This window comes from Hippopotamus amphibius, chromosome 4 (genome assembly GCF_030028045.1).
Source record: "Hippopotamus amphibius kiboko isolate mHipAmp2 chromosome 4, mHipAmp2.hap2, whole genome shotgun sequence".
NCBI classification, from domain to species: Eukaryota; Metazoa; Chordata; class Mammalia; order Artiodactyla; family Hippopotamidae; genus Hippopotamus; species Hippopotamus amphibius.
The window spans coordinates 161,264,953-161,284,119 of NC_080189.1; the positions used below are offsets into that span (position 1 = coordinate 161,264,953).

General features: G+C 41.4%; 1 protein-coding gene across 14 annotated transcripts in view; it reads left to right on the top strand.

Moving 5' to 3' along the window:
* Window positions 1-19,167, top strand: part of TTLL5 (tubulin tyrosine ligase like 5) — a 283,931-nt gene that overhangs the window by 134,763 nt on the left and 130,001 nt on the right. For all 14 annotated transcript variants that reach the window (XM_057732748.1, XM_057732753.1, XM_057732746.1 and 11 more), the window contains one exon: window positions 10,293-10,447. In XM_057732748.1, the coding sequence (XP_057588731.1) occupies window positions 10,293-10,447 (155 nt within the window). The remainder of the gene's footprint in view (window positions 1-10,292; window positions 10,448-19,167) is intronic.

Consider the following 19,167-nt stretch of genomic DNA (forward strand, 5'->3'; position numbering starts at 1 on the left):
ATGAAAATTGTATAATAAGTACAGATCTGGCACGTTGGGTTTTCATTTTCTTTTATCATGAGCGTAACAGATCTTGGTCCACCGGTGTTTTTTATTCAAGGATTGCCTTTTGTTCCAGCAACATATGGTAAAACAAGTCAGGCAGGACTAGCCACTGCATTTCCCTATTCTAAATCATCCAGGGCCTCATGGGTAGGGGAATGAAAATTCCATGATCCCATTGTATTCTGATGAGCCTTTGTATGTGAATGACACAGAGAACGTTGTTCTCAAGATGGTATTGGTATAGTTCTAAGTACAGTATGAATACAGATTTAGAAACATTTATCTTCCTATCAGTGATAGGAAGTTATTCTTAACCTTTTTGGAGTCAGAGATCCCTTTGAGAATTGAATGAAGGCTATAATTTTTCTCCTGAAAAAAAATGTGCACTCAAACTTAGAGATGTGCATTAATTTCAGAGGGTTTATAGACACTCCCTCCCCTTCCAACTCGACTCCCTCTTGATGCCCTATGGACCCATGGTCTCCAAGTTAAGAACTTCTGAAAACTTTCAAGTAGCATTATGGTCATTTTTATCAATAATTTGGCCAAAAATGATTGTTCCAAATTTGTGATTATCTTTGCTTCACCCATTCTTTGCATATTTCAGTGATACCCCCCTCTAGGCCATAATCTCCATGAAGATGAGGATTTTTGTAATTAAAAAAAAAATTGTTTTGTCCTCAATTCTCAAAAGAATGCCACAGACCGTCTGATAAATATTTGTTGGATTAATGGAATAATCTTGTGAAACCCCATCGCTAGACCTCGTCAGACAAGATTTATTTAAGAGTTTGTGGACCAGGCTATAAGGAGGAGAGTGAGCTATGCTGAGACTGTGAGCTGCACTGGGAATGCTGTGCCGCTGATTTGCTCACGTGTTAAGCTGTTACTAAGTCTTTAATGTTGAATTTCCATCTCCATTTCAATAAATAAGATACATGAAATTTGCAAACTGCCTTAGTGAACCTGGGGTTCCCTAAGTGAATCTCATATGGGGTGTTAGCCCTTTGCAGTTTCATTGCCAAGAAGAAACAGATGTAGTATATTCATTGTGTAGACAAGGAACAAAATCTGTATGTCTAAGCTATTATTTAACTCATTTGAGAACTTTGCCCAAAACTTCAAGACCAGGCAGAAATCATTTCTAAAATTATGCAGGGCTATATAGCAAGAACGACACTTATCTCTCACTCTAGTCACTGATTACTTCATTTCCCCTTATTCCAAAGCAGTCCTTCCCTTGTGGTATTTGTAAAAAGAGGTAATTTGGAACCTTTAATTTCCTTGCTAGCCTTCCAGTGACGTGAATCACTTTTCTGCTCACTGGTGAAACTAGCTGCCGGCTGGAGATGGGGGTGGGGGGGTGTGTGTGGTGTATTTGGGACTAGATGAGACCAACTTCATTTATGTAAATGCTTTTGTGCCTACTGGGTAAACTCTAGGGATACAATGGAATAAGATACAGTCCCTGTCCTAAAGGAGCATGTAATTTGTGGGGCAAGATAGGCGAATAAACCTGTAATTATAATACAATGCAAAACATGGCATGAAGCTCTTCAACTCTACCATTATGCTCTTGAAGCAGTGTAGTGGCAAGGATCCTTTACAGCTGAGGGAGCTCTTTTGTGAAAAATAAATCTAACGTTGGGAAGTAAAGCATAAGGTGGTAGCAACAAGATTTCAGGATCCCGCTGTGCTGAAGAGTAGTGTGGAAGACCTTCCTAGGGCTAATGATGAAACACCAGTTAAGCTTCTAATTTTTCAGTTTCCAGGTTGGGGATAATTCCTGCCTCTCCTGGCATAGCTGTAACTGTATTTGCTGCTTGTGTTTTCCCAAGCAGCAACGATACACCCTGGTACTGTGTTAAAAAAGGTAAAAGTCACGTGAAAATCCTTAAGCCCCAGTCAGGGAAAGGTTTTGCCACTCCATTTATAGACATGTACCGTATGTGTAGAAATGTAGACTCTTGGGGTCTGCTGTGAGTGGAGAATGCCTTGTCCTTGAGATCACATGCACACGCAGGGGTAGATGCTGGTTAGTGTTGATCTGGCCGAGGGCTCAGTATCACAGCGGATACTGGCATCTTATTTTTTTCATTAACCTGTGTTTTCTTTTCAAATATCTACTAAAACCTCATCATCCTGAAATGTCAGTTTGTTTGGTTTTGTTGTTCCATGGTGGATCTAGAAGTTGCCACATATGTGGTCATTAAACACTGATTGAGGGAGAACTGTGGCTGGAATCCAGATTCCATAGCCTCTCACTTGAGGGTCAGGAGAAGATGCCCAAAGAAGGATCCTCCAGGACAAAGCTTCTCTTAATTACTATAAGATTTTTGGCTCCAGACTCCTGAGTGGAATTCCTAGCTTTGGTGATGTGGGCTAGATGATCCAACGTCTTCTTTTGCCACCGGGCCTCAGGCCTAGACCGAAGCCATCTAGTCAGCCTCCTGGGCACTTTCCCCCTTCCCTGGGCCCAACCCCCAGTCTTGATCCTCAAACCATTTTACTGTTGAAGAGAGGCATGGAGAGATAAATCTAAGGAAAGGTGCATTTTCCCATGAGGCCCTAGAACAAAGCTGGCCTCAGATGCACACTCTTAGGCTTTCTCCTTAGATGGCAGGCAGCGCCATCTTGCCGTGCCAGCTGCTTGGGAAGATATAATCCAAAAGAGGGCTGATGCAAAGAGAAAACGTGAACAATGAACACATGAACATGAGAGCTTTTATCATCATGTTACAAACGCAATTCTCCTGTTCCAAGGCCTAGCACTCTTCTTCAGCCTTGGGGGGAGGTGAGGAGAGACCAGCAAGAGTGTGTCCTGCATCCCAGCCTCATTATCTCTCGCCTGACTGTGGTGGCTCTCAACTAGATTCCTCCGCTTCCACCACAATGCTGACATAGCACTACTGTCAGAGCCCTTGAGCCAGCTTACTGCTGTCCACTAGATGAAGAGCAGATTCTTCAGAGTGGCATTCAGAGACCTCGCCACAGTGATCCTTTGTCTCTTCCTGCCTTCCATTACTCTAAGTGTTAGCCAAATTAGGGGGCTTTCTATTTCTCAAACATTCTTCCTGCTTATCTGGCTCTGCATTTTTACTCCTGCCTTTTCTTTTCCCCTAGGAGCCACTACCATTCTACCAGCCCCATACCAGTCCTCCTGCGTATCCTTTTAGACCCAGTTCAACTGCCTTCTTTGAATTTCCTTAACACTTTTGTTATGGCAATTATCATATTCTGGAGGCCTTTAATATTGCTATTTGTCTAGGTGTCTGTCTCACTAGATTACCAATTCCTTCATGGCTTAAGGGCAAAGGCCACATTTTAATACCCATACTCTTAGGACTTTACCCAAGGCTCTGTGTATGATCGGCAATACAGTAAATGTGTATTGAATTATCTTTGAGTTTTGGACTTCTTTTGAGCATTCAGGACCATAGCATTTCTAGAGCATGCCAATAGAGCAATAATGATCTAGTTAGGCCTGGCCCCAGATCCTCTTTAGATACCAAAAGGTTACATATCTGGGTGGGTGGTGGGTGTATTCTGGGAAGCCATCAGGGCAATACCATCATATTTTAATTATAGCACTGGCAGCAGCGCTACTTTTAGCAAACAGCAGTAACAAGCAGTAACACTTGGGCGGGCCAGTCACCGGAAATTGGCCTCCCTCCCTGTGTTTCTCCTACCCCCTTTTTCAATCCATCACCTGTATTTATTCCCGCTGTAATTTAAACACCTGTCTAGATGGAATGCGTGCAATGTGTCCCTACCCCACACATTCAGATATTTGCTCACCTGCCTTATTCGGAAGGTTGGCTCTAAAATAAACAGAGTTTTGGTACTAAAAGAAAAAATGCACTGAGGTCACCGTGGCAATGGACGTGAGGAAGGGAGTGGGAGTGGAACCTGGGGAGAAGCCGCTCCAGGAGAATGGGAGCAGAGGAGGAGGAGGAGGAGGAGAGCAAGGGGGTGGAACATCTGCCAGCAGGCCCTGAGGCTTAGGCGGAGGTACAAGCCCCTGCGTGGATTTTTCCCACAGGCCGCCATTCACTTCACTGACCAGCTAGAGAAAGGCAGGGGTGGAAGAGTGTTTAACAAGCTGGTTGTTATGAGGCTTAAATGTCTTGTTTATTTTTAATGAGCACTATTTCTCATGGCAGCATAATGAGTAGACTTGAAATTTTAGAAGCTTGTTCGAAACTGTTTTATCCACTGTTGCATCCTTGGCATATTTAACGATTTTTCATGTTAACGTTTGAACATCCAAATGACAATGAGAAATAGCAAAACCTCAAAGTTCTTGATAGAATTATTTTCTCTGCTCCTTCCCTTGGGTTGTATTATATCTTGTCCCTCCCTCCGTTAGGGCATTTCTGCTGGTTTGGGGACAATCCCCTGAGCTTTATGGAGGAGAAGCATTGAAAGGTTCCTCTTTCCTGTTCTTTTCTTTTCTACCGTCCCCTGTGGCAAGTGCGTCTCAAGACTTCAAGATGCCTGTGAATTACCGGTGGCTCTCATCAAATGCAGGTTTCTGTTCACTGGGGCTGAGGCTGGGCTGAGTTTGCATTTTTAACAAGCTCCTGGGAAATGAATGCCACCAGTTCACAGATAGAATAGTAATTTCAGATTCAAAGGTATGAGGCAGTGGGAGTAATATAGTGGTTAAAACTACAAGATGGGGAGGTTTTGTATCAGGCAGGCCAGGACTCAAAACTAGGGGCTGACACACAACAATTATTTGATCTTGAGCAAGTTATTTTACCTCTTAACCTCCATTTCCCCATCTGTAATTGAGGGCAGTAATTGTACCCAGCAGATGTCTTGAAGATTGAGTTAATTGCTTAGAACAATGCCTGGCAAAAACAAAGTGTTCACTAAATTTAGCCGTCATTAGTGCTAGTGTGACTTTGTTGTTATTATTGCTGGTATTGTAGTGGAACCTGAAAGATTTCATATTTGCTTAAAAATTAATTACGGCAGAACATTTTAGAGGTCCAAACATAGACTTACAAAGTTCTTATAGGTAACATACGTGTGTTGATATCCATTATCAGTAAGGCATGTTCTTTAACTCAATAATTAAAATGAGTTTTAGTTAACCATCCCGTCTTCCAGACCCCTTTGTGACCAATGGCATAAATTCATGAGTTAGCCAGCCTAGATTTAGTAGCATCGTCTCTGATTATTAGCCCAGAGAAGCGACCTGGCCCAGTGGTGACAACCCCTACCTTAATAACCTGATACTCCTAACTAAAACGAGGAGCCTGTTTTGTGACTGGCTCTGTGTCTTTATGGGTTGTGAGCCTGTCTTTTTAAAAAAATCTTTAGTGGTGAAATTTTAACCATCGTTGCAAATCAGGTATAAATAAATGCCATTTTCCACTTTCTCTTCATCTGATCAAAGCTGGCTTTACTATGTTATCTGGGGAAATGTAGTGGACAGAGAAGCAGAGGCAGCCTGGTGACAGGAATAGTCATTATCCTTCTGTCTTGTTAAGGAAGAAACTTCCAGGTGTGAACTCTAACTGGCTTGTAGAGTGTCATTGTAGATCTGTCAATGCTGGGAGATTAGCCCTGCGCTTTGGTCTTCCCTAGTCAAGACAAGGTGCTGCTTGGGCCAGAATTGATGCTCGGGTCCATTTTAGTTCAGTGACTTCTTCTGCCTATTCTAGAAAAAAACTGAGAAGCTGAAAGGAAGGACCAAATGCACTCTTTTTTTTGTTTTGTTTTGTTTTTAAGATTTATTTTATTATTATTTTGCTTATTTATTTATTTATTTATTTATTTATTTATTTATTTATTTATTTATTTTTGGCTGCGTTGGGTCTTCGTTCCTGCTCACAACCTTTCTCTAGTTGTGGTGAGCAGGAGCTACTCTTTGTTGCAGTGTGAGGGATTCTCATTGCAGTGGCTTCTCTTGTTGCAGAGCATGGGTTCTAGGCACACAGGCTTCAGTAGTTGTGGCACTCGGGCTCAATAGTTGTGGTGCATGGACTTAGTTGCTCTGTGGCATGTGGGATCTTCCCAGACCAGAGCTTGAACCCTTGTCCCCTACATTGGCAGGTGGATTCTTAACCACTGTGCCACCAGGGAAGCCCCCAAAGGCATTCTTCATTCATTTAGTCTAGGGATAATGTGCTTAGACTGAACTTTAACCAGACATAAAATCTGTATCCATAAGTTTCAACCAGATCTGGTCGAGGCTCTAGAGCTGTGCTATCCTATAAGGTGGCCACTACCTTCATGTGGCCTTTTAAATTTAAGTTGAATAAAGTTTAAAATCCAGTTCCTCAGTCACATTGGTCATATTTCAGCTGCATAATAGTCACCTATGGCTAGTGGCTACTGTATTGGACACTGCAGATTGTAGAACATTTCCATCACAATTGGTGATGGATGGATTCTATTGGGTAATGCTGTTCTAGAACAAGGATCGAAAGTAGTTGTCTCCCTGTCAGTTCTGATTGACTGGTGATGGCTGCCTGGAGGACTGCGTGAAGAAGACTCTGAGGCCATATCTAAGTGAGCCCCAAATTGTTTGATTATTTATTAGGAAGACAGAGCTGAGTGGAATGGAGGTAGTTGTGGCCTAGGCACTGAATATCTTCTAGACAAAACCACAGAAGTAAGGGTAGAATATTTAGAGGAGTAGGAATCCTTTGGAAAGAAAGATGAAAAGCTTTAAAAGTTTTCTCACTCCTTAAATAATCTCGCATTTAAACAGTAGTCATTTTTGCTATTTTTCTCAAAATAAATTAAGGATGCTTTGCTTTTGTGTAGAAGGAAATCATAATGGCTACCAGTTCTTTTTTTATCCATGAAATGCAGAACAGATGTTACATGAAAAAACAATATTCACCAAGAGTCCAAAATTAGTTTTATGTTCATGCCATCTTTTACTATATCTGCTAAGAAATAAAACTAATTGAGGATGGTTTTGTTTTGGGGGGTTTGTTGCTCTCCTTTAGTATCCTCTGGTGAAGGGTAACTAGTGGGAAATAAAATTTAAGGAAATGGAGAAAAAGCTGGAATAGGTGTAATCAATCCCTGTATAATCACTGTTTTCAGAATTTGAGGTCTGTATCTGATATTTTCAAAAATCTCTAATAATTAAGGGTAACTAGGACAGTTTCCCTACTAGTTTCAAAACTAGGAAGTGGATTTTAAAACAAGAGTTCTGCAACTTTTATGTGACCTTGAACAAATTACTTAGCATAACTTCTCTGACCCTTTGTTTCTCCATATCTGAAAAGGGAGTACTGGGGGAATTCCCTGGCAGTCCAGTGGTTAGGACTCCATGCTCTCATTGCTGAGGGCCCAGCTTTGATCCTTGGTGGTGGAACTAAAGTTTTACAAGCCGCGTGGAGCAGCCAAAAAAAAAGAAGAAGAAGAAGAAGAAAGATAAAAAATGAAAAGGGAGTATCACAGTATCTACCTCCGCAAGTTATGGATAAGGAGGGAGATATATTGATAAAACCTCACTTATAAGTGCCTCACACTTTCACTGTGAGGACTCAGATGTTAAGCCATGTTATTTGGGAAAAGTATTCCACATGCATTTGGAGGAAAACATTCTCTGTTTTAATCTTGACCCTGCACTTAGTAGGGGTGTTACTTTTGTCTAATTGTTCACCCTCTGTAGACTTTAGTTGCCTCTTCTGGAAAATGGGGGTAACAATAGAACCTGCTTTGAAGTCTTGCTCAGGGTTAGGTGAGATAACACACATCAGAATAACGCAAAGACATGTAAGCCCATGGCACATGGTGAGTGTTCAGTAAGTGTTAGCGATGATGGTGAAGATGATGTTTCAATTAAGGGCAGCCTGGCCGGAAGAGAGAAGACGTACCACACCTGATAGCTCTTCTCCTTCTCATGCACTAATCTCCAAGCTATACAGTTTATACTAAACATGGTAAAGTATGTACATTTTGTTTATTTTATTGCTGTTCTACTATAAATTATTAATAAGCCTCTTTATTAGGTTTTTGGCACAACTGACTGAGGCAGTAATTGGAGAAGCTGTTAGTTATCATAAAGACCTTTCCACTTTGTAGTATCTTTACAAGCTGCAAGCTCATGTCTAATTTGAAAAGCCTAATATTTAGGGCCAGGGTTCAGGCCAGGAAGGAGGAGGGCCTCGTTGTGGGGCAGGGGTGAGTTCAGTCCTACAGGGAGTCTGTTTGATTGTCCGAGAACCTGACCTTTGTCGCCTCTTGGTAGGGTGCAGGAAGAAGGACAAGGCTCTTCAGAGGCACTGGGGGCCGGACAACACTGTCCTAATCTGCCACACTGTCTAACCCCCCCTTTCTTTCATCAGTCTGGTCTTTCTTCTCCCCTGGTAGTGGTAGAAGGGGGTCAGAATTGACAAGCCAAGGTTGGTTCCTGAGGCTTCCTCTAAAGATGGGGCCACACTGGAGGGTTCAGCCTCCACAGACACCAGAAATCACTCCTGACCTAGGGAAAGTGGCTTTCATCCCAAGAAAATATTTGGGTCCTTTGGTATGAAGACACAGTCCTGGGCTGTTGTCACTGGATTCTGTAAATAGGAATGAAGCACTATACTGTTGCTAGAAATGACTTATTTTCTTTCAGAATTATCAGATTTTTTTAAAGTCCAGAATTCTTCTATTTGTAAATGTCAAAATTGTTAGCTTCCTGGGACACTTCATAGGACACTTTTCTTGGAATTTACATCTCCTCATGTTACTATTCCCTAGTGTCTCCTACTCAGCACCCTGCATTCAGCTTTGAATACTCCCTCTTTTCAGCATCCTCTGTGCATCTTATTTGAAATGCTTCTTGAACCATCCTTTCTTTTCTGATTCCACTCTCCCCACCAAGACACTAAGTTTATCACCTCACACCTGTATTTTTCGTAATAACTTGCATTTTTTCTTTGGATTATAAAAGTAATACATCCCTTTAGGTGTGTGTATCTGTGTATGTGTGCATTGAAGGAAATTTACATCTGCTCTCAGTACAGTTTCATATTGTGATTTTTTTTTTTAACTTGAGATATCAGCATGTTCCTGTATCATTAATTATTCTTGAAAAAATTCTCATGGATACATAATAATCCCTTATATGTTTAGAGCAAAATTTATTTAACATATTTATTTAACATAATTTATTTAAGTACTCTTAGCCATTTAGATCTTTTTCAATATTAAAATCAATGCTTGTTTTCAATTTCTGTTCACAGTATAGTGTAGTGAGTAAGACATGGGATTTGGAGTTTCAGAGACTATGATTCAGATCCTGGTTCTACCCTTTATTCCTGTTTCCTTCTTTGTAAAGTGAGGATTATAGTAATACTTGCCAATAGAATTGTGACGATTTGAATGAGATGCTTGTAGTGTACTCGTTTACGGAGAGCTTGGCACGGTATAAGTTCTGATAAATAGTAACTGCTATTATAATACTCACCTCATTTGTGATCTGCAATTTTTTTTTAGTATAGTTCCTATGTTAGACTATAACATCAAAGTGTACATATATTTTGATAGCTTTAATAATATATTGCCAAATTTATTTGTAGAAAGATTCTACCAATTAATAGTCTCATAGTATAAGTACGTATCTAATATCACACTTTGCCATTGTTAGGTACTATATTTTTTGTTATTATTGTATGTCAATGTAACACGCAAAAGTGTTATCTTGTAATTTACATTTCTTTGCTTGACAGTGGAAATGACTAGCTTTAATCGTTTAATTGGCAAATGATATTCCATTTTTATAAGCAGATTATTGAAGTCAGTGCCCGTTTTTCTATTGCCTGTGCATCTTTTTTTCTAAATCAGTGAGTTCTTTATATGGTAATTATTATTATTTATAACTAAAATTTATTGAGCATTTAAAACTTTCATATGAGGACACAAGGGTCAGAAAGGCTAAGTAGTTTGCCTAATTCTTAGAGCCTTGCATGACACAGAGTAAACACTCAGTAATTACTTGCTGTTTTTGTTATTAATCTTTGTGTTTCACAGCACCTAGCATAGTATGGTGCTTTGCACATTGTAGGAGCAGAACAAATACCTGTTAACTTATATTGACACTAGCCACCCTCACCTCTGCTCTTGGATGTGCACAGAAGCCAGCTTTGGTGGGTGCCTTTGTCGCAACTGTTTATACTCAGATGAGTCCGCATCTCCTGGACTTTGTATGATTTTCCCCATTATGTTTTTAATGATACTTTTCTAAAACTCTGTAAATCAGGTAATCTCCCTCACTTTGTTTCTAGGTAACAAACCTGAATTTGGCAAGTGGCGTCATAAACAGAAGCAGTGCTTCAACTCCCCCCACACTTCGGCCTGTCCTCAGTCCTAGTGGCCCAACATGGTCAATACAGTCAGACCTCCAAGCTCCTGAGAGCCACCCCACCCCTCCTGGAAGCAGGTATGTGAAGGGCCCTGGGGCCAGCATCTGGGTCACACAGGGGCAGCCTGGGTCCTACACAAGTCATTCTCACTTTGAGTTCCCTACACAGGCACCAGGAAGACAGGTGCCTTTCCCTGCGTGTCCTGATCCTATGGTGCTTGAATATAGGGCCTCATTTTACTTGTAAGACAGTTTGTGGGCAAATCAAATAAAAAGGAAATTTCTGATATAGTTCAGCAAGTTCACTTCCGGGTGAAAGAGCAGGAGTTTATACTGTTTAATCCTTGCTCGTAGTCAACATTTTCATGTATTGACTTTTGACATTTTCTCATCTCCTAATTCTTTTTTTATACCTGTACTACATTGTGTTTCAATAACTTTGGACTCCTTTCTTTTGAAGCACATATTTGTTTTATATGTTTTCATGTAGGTTATCTAATTAAACTCAAACAGCCTCCCTGGGCAGCGTTCATTTGGAAAGTGGGAAGGAAATTCCCTTTACGTAGTTGAACAAAGTGGCAGAGGGTAAAATCCAAATAGATTCTGGCCATAAGCTCAGCAACTTCTGATGTAAAAAAGAAACCACTGTACTGAATTCTAGTCTCAATCCGTATTTTAAGTCCCCCTGTATAAAAACGTAGGAAGAAACAGATTCCCAGTACATCTTGCTTTAGTGGCTATTAAATAGGGGTTTAATTGCATCTGTCCCTGAGTCAGATGAGCTAGAGAGGAATGTGACTGTTACGATGAAGTATTCTGACCCATTGAGGTATTAAGACGCTCTGCCACAGGTGTCCCACCGAGTCCCCACCCCAGGCCAGCACATCAGCCTCTGCCAGCCAGCTCCCTCTTTGGATGCTGCCCTGCCCTGAGGTTGGAGGGGCGACCAAAGGCTTGGGCATGGAGGAAATACCTAATTGTTGTTCACGTATCTGTTGGTGTTAGGATGATGACTTAAGGAACTAATTTGGGAAGCAGAGACTCTGCCCAGGAAGCAAGATAAACATAAGCACATTACATCATGCTCTGGTACAGTGTCTTTCATACCAGTGATCACTGTGGTCAAGGGTGAAAAAAATCATCTCAGTTTAGAATTATGAAGAGTTGAAGACCAAGAGGCAGGACTTTTGAAGACAGGACGTCCTCCCACATGATTCTCTTCACAGAGAAGTCTGTCCTTTGGTGATTTACAATTACAGAGTAACCGCATTCCTAAAGCATAAGTCGTAAAAAAGAAATTCTGTTTATACCACAGAGCTTTATTTTCCATATAAAATATTTCCAAATATTCCATTTTCATTTTACAATCAGAGCCTTGTTTCTATGGAACACATTTTGTCTGCAATCTTGGATATATTGTCTATATGACAAGGCTGCAATTGTTTTCCATACAACAAACAGAATGTCGAGACTACATTTTGGAGAAATAGAGTTTTAGCTTTGTTTTTTTTTTTTTGGCGGGGGGGGGGGCACACCTCAAGGCATGCAGGATCAGATCCCCAACCAGGGATTGAACCCGTCCCCCTTGCAGTGGAAGTGCGGATTCTTAACCACTGGACCTCCAGGGAAGTCCTGAGTTTTAGCATTTTTTATACTTGTGTTTGGAATAAAAATTTTGGCTGGTTTTAGAGGCTTGTCCTGGTGACACCTGTTCGTGCTGAGACACAGAAAGACGAAGGGATCCCTCAAGGTCAGAAGCAGGACCTAGGGGGCAGAGCTGTGAGTGGCCTTCTCCCAGCCAGACTGTGCTCATGGGCTGTGGTAGAATGGTACGTGATACGATCGACTTCAGAACCGCTGGCACCAGAAAGTAGCCCCTGCAAAGTCACCTGGTCTTTCCCTTTGGGGGTTAGTTGTACCCACAACAGCCCTATCTTCACCTACTCTTCAAGCTCCAGGGTCAGTTTTCAGGCCCCACTCTAGCCAGGGTAGCCCTGGAAAATATTCCTCTGCCCCCGTGCAATCTCTGGTTGCCAGGACAGCCTGGAAGCTCAGCTTGGGAGTTCCAGTTCCTTGTGGAATTTCCAGAGATACCCACCCTAAAGCAGCCCTAAGTGAATCCTCAGAGGTCCTTCCAGAACTGGCTATGACATGGACCCCAGCCAGACCTCCCTGAGGCATTCTGCACTGTTCCATGCCCCAGTTTCTTTATTTACCTGGTAAGTCACTGTTTTGTGGATATTTATTTAGTCTCTTATTGTTCTTTCCTTAGTAAGGGTGACTAAGTTTAGTGAATAAGGGATTAGTAGCTTAGAGATGTGAATTTTATTACTGGTTTTGACACTAAGTGACCCTAAACTATTCACTTAATCTCTTTATTGGATAAGCATACTTACATATAAACTGGCCTGTTTGAGAGCTTTTAGGTTGTCCTTAAAGCACTTTGATCTCCCTGGAAGTGGGTGCTAAGTAAATAAAAGGTACTCTTACCTGTACATCTACAAGAGCATCAGTGGATTCCAGTGCTGATAAACTCTCATAATTCACTCAACCAGGGGCTGCCCTGTAAACAGTAAAAAGATGTAAAGAGAATCCAGTGCTGGCTGTACTTTTCATCTGCATATTGGAGGATTCGGTGACTTGGTAGCCACAGGAATGAAAACTGGTGACTCACAAGAACTCTGCAAATAGTGTTATTTTTCATTTCCCTGCGGTGCTGCTATTGTTCTCGGTTTTATGGCTCACACAAGTTTTCACCAGACAACCTTGTTCTTCCCCCGCTGTTTTGAAACCACCCCAAATGTAGCCCAGGGCTGTCGTCTCCCATTGGGTCAGTGTGAGCTCAGCCCAGCTCCTCAAATCCCTCGGTTCCTTTGGTCTGTCTGGAGTCCCTGTTGGAGCTTTGTTGTGGGAGAGGAAGGCAGAGAGCCCACGCCTTGCCCAGACAGTCTGAGGCCTGGCCGTGGAGCTTGCAGTTCCCTAGACACTCGGAGTTGGACTTGGCCAGCCATTTCTCTGTTGTTACTTTTCAGAGGTAATAAGTGAGATTAATTGCAGGCCATTCTCCAGAAGAGAACGTAGTCAGGGCCAAATACAGTCACATGTTTAGAAGCCTGAGGTGTGCCTCCGAGCAAGGCCAATTGAGAATTATACAATCCAGCCTCCAGGATGCAGGTACCAAACTGTCAGCGACCTCTTTTTTCTTAAAGGGATTATGTATGATTTCTGGATGCTGATCCCTGCTTATTAAGCTTTTCTTTAGCCAATGAAATGGGTAGGGTTTTTCAAGCTGCCTTTTAATTACCCATTTTTCTGGGCACACGGGGAATTGTTAGAAGCTGAGAATTGATGTGCAGAGGCATCTCCTCATTACTGCCAGCCTTGCATGGAACTGGACCATGTCAGGGAGGAGCACTTTCTAGGTGAGGAGAGCATCTTTCTTTGGGAGACCTTGGAAGGGTTACTGTAAAGTTTTGGCTGCTGCTTGGAATGATTTGGGAAGGACAGGGCCTCAGACGGCTTGGCAGGAACCTGAGGCTCTGTTTTTTTCCAGTCCAGCCCTTCCTTGTGGATCGAGCTGTCAGGGAATCCCACGAATGTCTGGCTTCTGCCCCTTTGTATGTTTTTCCAGCATTTGTCATTGAATTATTTTTATCCATCTCTGGCTTTTTCACACACGCAACCTGGGGATTTGTCTGTTCCTCGATGTTAAAGGTGGGGGAGGTTGAAGGCACAGCCATGAGTTTGTTCTTCCTTTTTGTGACAGGGCAAGACCTTGTGGGCCCAGGCTGCTTGGCCTGGTGGCCTCTGCTCTGCGAAACAGCTGTATGTCAGAACTTTAAACTCTGTACTGGAGAACGGGGTAAAAGGAAGTCCCAGATCTTGGAAATTTGGGCGATACTTCACATCACCTTGTTCCTCTGCCCTCATATTCTCATTTTAGTCTGGTACCTTCCTTTATGTAACTTTTTGGATCAGATTTTCAGAGATTCTGATACCTAGCTAATAGTTTTCTCCCTTCTTTTAGGTTATTTCTTACAAGTATTGCTGGAGATTCAGGACTGACTTCCCATCTTTTCATTTTCAGTCAGTCCTCAGAAATATTGAGTTTATTTTCCTCAAAAAAAAAAAACCAAACATATTCTATTCAATTTCTATGTGTCAGGCATTGTTTTAGCTGCTGGGGAGTAGCGACAAATAAGATAGAATCATCCCCAGTCTCCCAGAGTGTACTGTCCGGGATGTATCTTCTATATTCTCAGCGCAGTGCTGGGCACTGGGTAGGGTCTAAAAGACTTTGAAGACCTGGTGTTGGGTCACTCAGAGGTTACCATCCAGTAGCGAGAAGGAGCCACATATGCATGGAACAGTTAGGAAGCGGTGTTGGGCAGCGTGTAACAAAGTTTAAAATTTTCTGACACAGGAAATTACAAGGAAGAGAATAAAGAAGAGGATGTAAGGATTTAACCCTGTCACGTGCTACAACATGGCTGAACCTTGAGGACATTATGCTAAGTGAAATGAGCCAGTCACAAAAAGACAAATACTGTACGATTCTCCTCCTATGAAGTATCGAAAATCGTCTAAATCGTAGAAACAGAAAGTAGAAAGGTGGTTGCCAAGGGCTGAGGGAGTAGAGGAGGGGGAGTTAGTGTTTAATGGCTGTAGAGTTGCAAGATGAAAAAGTTTTAGAGATCCATTGCATGACAGTGTGATAATATTTAACACTATGGAACTGCAGTCATAAAAATGGTTAAGATGGTAAATTGAAAGTTATGCTTTTTTTTTTTTTTTAACCACAATAAAAAGAGAATAGGAGGAGGAGTATGTGAGGTTTTAAAAGAGAGCTCCATAGTTCTGCAAAAATTACTCAGCGACCAGAATGGTGAGGCTTAGCTTCCATTTTCCACTTCTGTTTAGAGGAGTTATTCTCAAATTAGTCCTTTAAATGCTTCTATTTCTTTAAAAGGATGTTTCCTTTCGTAGGAAAGGAGGGCATCAGCTCTTGTGAAGAAATCAGCATGGTATAGTGAAAAGAGAAGGAACTTTAGGGTTTGCCTTACTGAGTATGTGACCTTGGGCAAGCTTCTCTGAGCGACAATTTCTCCATCTGCTTAAAGATGCAGATAATAATACCTATCTCATTAAGTTGTTATACGATTTAGTTGAGTTGTGTTTTTGAAAGTAGCCAGTATAGTGCCTGGTTTTGGTGTAGGTTCTTGATACCACTTAGTTCCCTTTACAGGCAAAAAGAAGAAAGGAGAAACTTAAAATTGGACTTGCTTGGAGTATGGGATTGCTACACTCCTTGTTTTAGTATCTAGTTTAGAGGAAACTGGCCATCAGCCATGTGCAGTGCACTCCTGGAGCTGGATTGCAGAGATGTAGCCTTTCCAGCTGAGGAAGGGCCATCAGAGTGGGGCCAACAGGAGACTCTTCCTTTTCTTTGACCCCTTTGTTGAAGGGTGACTTCTTTCTACTCAACAGGCCCTTCCTCTCTGCTATCTTCTTCTGAATGTTGAAATTTCCATTGCGGCTCAATGTTCCAGCCAGTAAACACTCATATTTTCCATCCATCCTGGGGGTCGAGCTTTGGGAGAGCTTTTCTCTGGAGGAGTTTGGAGCTTATAATTTTGTACTTTATCCTGTTATATAAACAACACTCTCTAGCCAAAGAGCACAATCACAAAAAGAAACCACTTTTGGGGGGCCTAGAAGCAAAAAGAAACTCTTTCTTGTTCAGAGTTCTGCAGAAGTGATATTTCTCTCCTTAGCCTCCTTCCTTCCCATAAAATAAAGTTTACCTGACCTCTTCCTCCTCCTGAGTCTTAGCTCTTACCACTCCTTCCCCTGGAGTAAAACGCTTCTCTGGCACATGAGTGATAAAGGCCTGAACTTCTTTCTGAAATGCCTCTGCTTCTTTTCTCACTCAGCCAGACACATAACCTCTCAAGGGTTATGCTGTGTGTCAGTGAGAGCTCTGTGACAGATCCTACAGTTCCTCCTTCACCAAGAGAGCTGAGTGCTCTAGGTATTTGTGCCAAGACCAGAGTCACTGGACTTCTGCCTATTGAAGGAATGTTGGTAAACTTTGGAAATGTGTCAAAGATCGCTGGCTGGACATCATACCAGGGCCTGGGCAAAGTAAGTTTGGGAATGTTTGGGCCTAGTATCAGGAGTGAAAGACAGGGATCCTTTCTTATCTGCAAGCCACAATACAGTGCAGTTTGCTTTGTGGTTTGCCAGTGTAGCATTTTTCCAATTTAGTCTGCCTCCTCCCCTTCCTCTGAAAGCATTAAAGATAAACTACCTTATATACATTTCCTCAGGATTAACACACACACACACACACACACACACACACGCACACACACACGCACACTCGGACACAAACACACAGAGTCATTGTTAGAGGCAAGACCCTGTCTTATTTAGCTGTTCACTTTGTAATTTGATATCCATCCACAATTGATGATTATTTTGATTTTAAGAGGACTGAATGATGAAAATCCATGTACAAGCTGAATGAGACTCCTTTCTAGAATTAGGAAATTTTATCAGAGTTGCTTAATTCATAATTCAGTTTAATTCTCACATGGTTTTCCTATCATCTTCTATCTTTCCAACCTAGCTGTTTACCAGCCCTGAATGAGTTTGGAAAGAATCACAGTGGTGAAGAAACACTATATCTTTCTTTCTGACTCTTGTAGAGAAACACTGATGATCCATCTTTAAAGGTTACTTAATGTTGACTCAACAACTTTAGAAAGATGACCAGCTGGCTTCACTGAACCTTTAGCTAAGGACCTCACCCTACTCTCCTGCCCATCTTTCTGCTAAAAGACTCTCAGCATATTATTGACCAACTACAACTAAGATATCAATGCCTTTTTTGTTTTTGTTTTTGTTTTTTATTTTTTTATTGCCTTTTTTTTTTTTGTAAGTCCTAGGATTTAAGAAGCTAAAAGGAAAAAAAACTTCCTGTATCTCTATTTTAATAAAAGGAAACAACAGGCTCATAGTTTCAGGAAAGGAGCATAGGTTCTCTCGTCCTTGCAGCCATCTTGAGGCGCAAAATTTTGTTGTAAGTTCTGATTTTGGTTAGGTTCTTGATAACTCTTAGTTCCCTTTCCAGAAAAGGGTGAAACATAAAATTAGACTTGCTTAGGATACGGTATTATTGCTACACCACTGAATTTAGATACAACTGGCCATCACTCAAGTGCAGTGTCAGATCATATCACAGTAGAGAAAGCAGTTATACCTGATCACAATGCTGAGGTTTACATTATTTGTATTGTGAAGTAAGGATCCATATAGTAAAATTTTGATTTTTAACTGTTAAAATGTTCCTAAGGAAAAATAAGAGAAGTTAAACTTAAAAAGGTAACATTTTAATGTAGAGCCAAGTGTTCTTTGGGAGATGCAAATAGGGCTGGAGTGAGAGAGGCAATACATGAGAGCTTAGGGGTTGAAAATGTGACGTCATGTGGCAGGCCCACGTGTTCGTAATGAGTAACTAGCACTCTTGTCCTAAGTGGACCATTCTTATGCTTCAGAGGCAATAAAGGGATGTTGTTTGGCTTTCATGAATTATCAGGCTAAGACTTGTATTAATTTGGCTTCAAAACCAATAATCAATACCACGTTTTGCCTGGTTTTTTAAAGGAAGTTTTACTCTCTTTCTGTGATGAAAATGAAATATGGGTGCATCACAGTAACGTGACTATAATCTAGAAGGCTTTAGATGAGAAAATCAGGCTTTCTGGCACCACAGGTAAGGAAACCATAAGGGGGGGTAATAAATAGGTTGTACTTAAAGGCTACAGGAAATCAAATTATGTTCTCGTGAAACTGGGTTGCACCAAGGAAAATTGAGTAGACGAAAAAATCTGCCTATATTATTAGTGTTCTCAAATATCTTGCTAGCTGCTTGAACCCAACACTGACATTTGAAATACAAGACCCTAAGAGAAGAGTTTTGTTACCTTCACCAAATATTTAGTATATTGAAATATTTGAAAAAGAAGAAAGGTGAAACTGGTAATAAGTAATGTTCCAGCTGGGAAATGGCTTCATCTGGTAGTTGTTAAAACAGTGTTATCCTAAAAAAGTTAACATGTTACTGAATATCTCCTAAATGCCAGGCATGGGGCTGACTCTGAAGGAGGTAACAGACAGGGTCTCTCTCTGTCCGGAGGAAAGTTGATAGTCATTTAAGTTATTAATACAAGTACTGTAAGGCAGTATGTACTTAATTGCTGAAAAAGAGGATTATGCTATCAGTGGTATGAGTTCAGAGGAGAAATTGATCACCCGGACTGGAAAAAGTGGCAAAAACTTCACGGAAAAGAAAGGTGTGTTGACTGACTCTGGAAGGGCAGCAGGAGCTTTGGTACGTAGCAAGGCTAAAATTAATCAATTAAGAGGTAATTGCAGGTTTACTTTGTGCTCCGAGGTGCTATGCGGGGAACTATGAGAGGATCAAGAAATGTGCTCCACACTTCTGTACAGTTAGAGCTGACACTCAGCAGGGCGGTCTGGAGAATACTGCCCTGGATGTTGACTCACTTTTTGCATGTGAAATATAGAGTGAGTGATTAAAGGGGGGGCATACGGGCTCAGAGGAGCTTGCAGTTCAGAAAAGGTACTAAAGATTGGTGGAAAGGTAAGGTTCTGCAGAGGAAGGGTTTAAGGTAGGGTTTAAATACAGTCCCAGATTATATATAGGCTACAGACTGGTGCAGAAAAGGAGAGGAAGAAAAAGGGAGATAATGTACGAGGTGTTTAAGGCATTT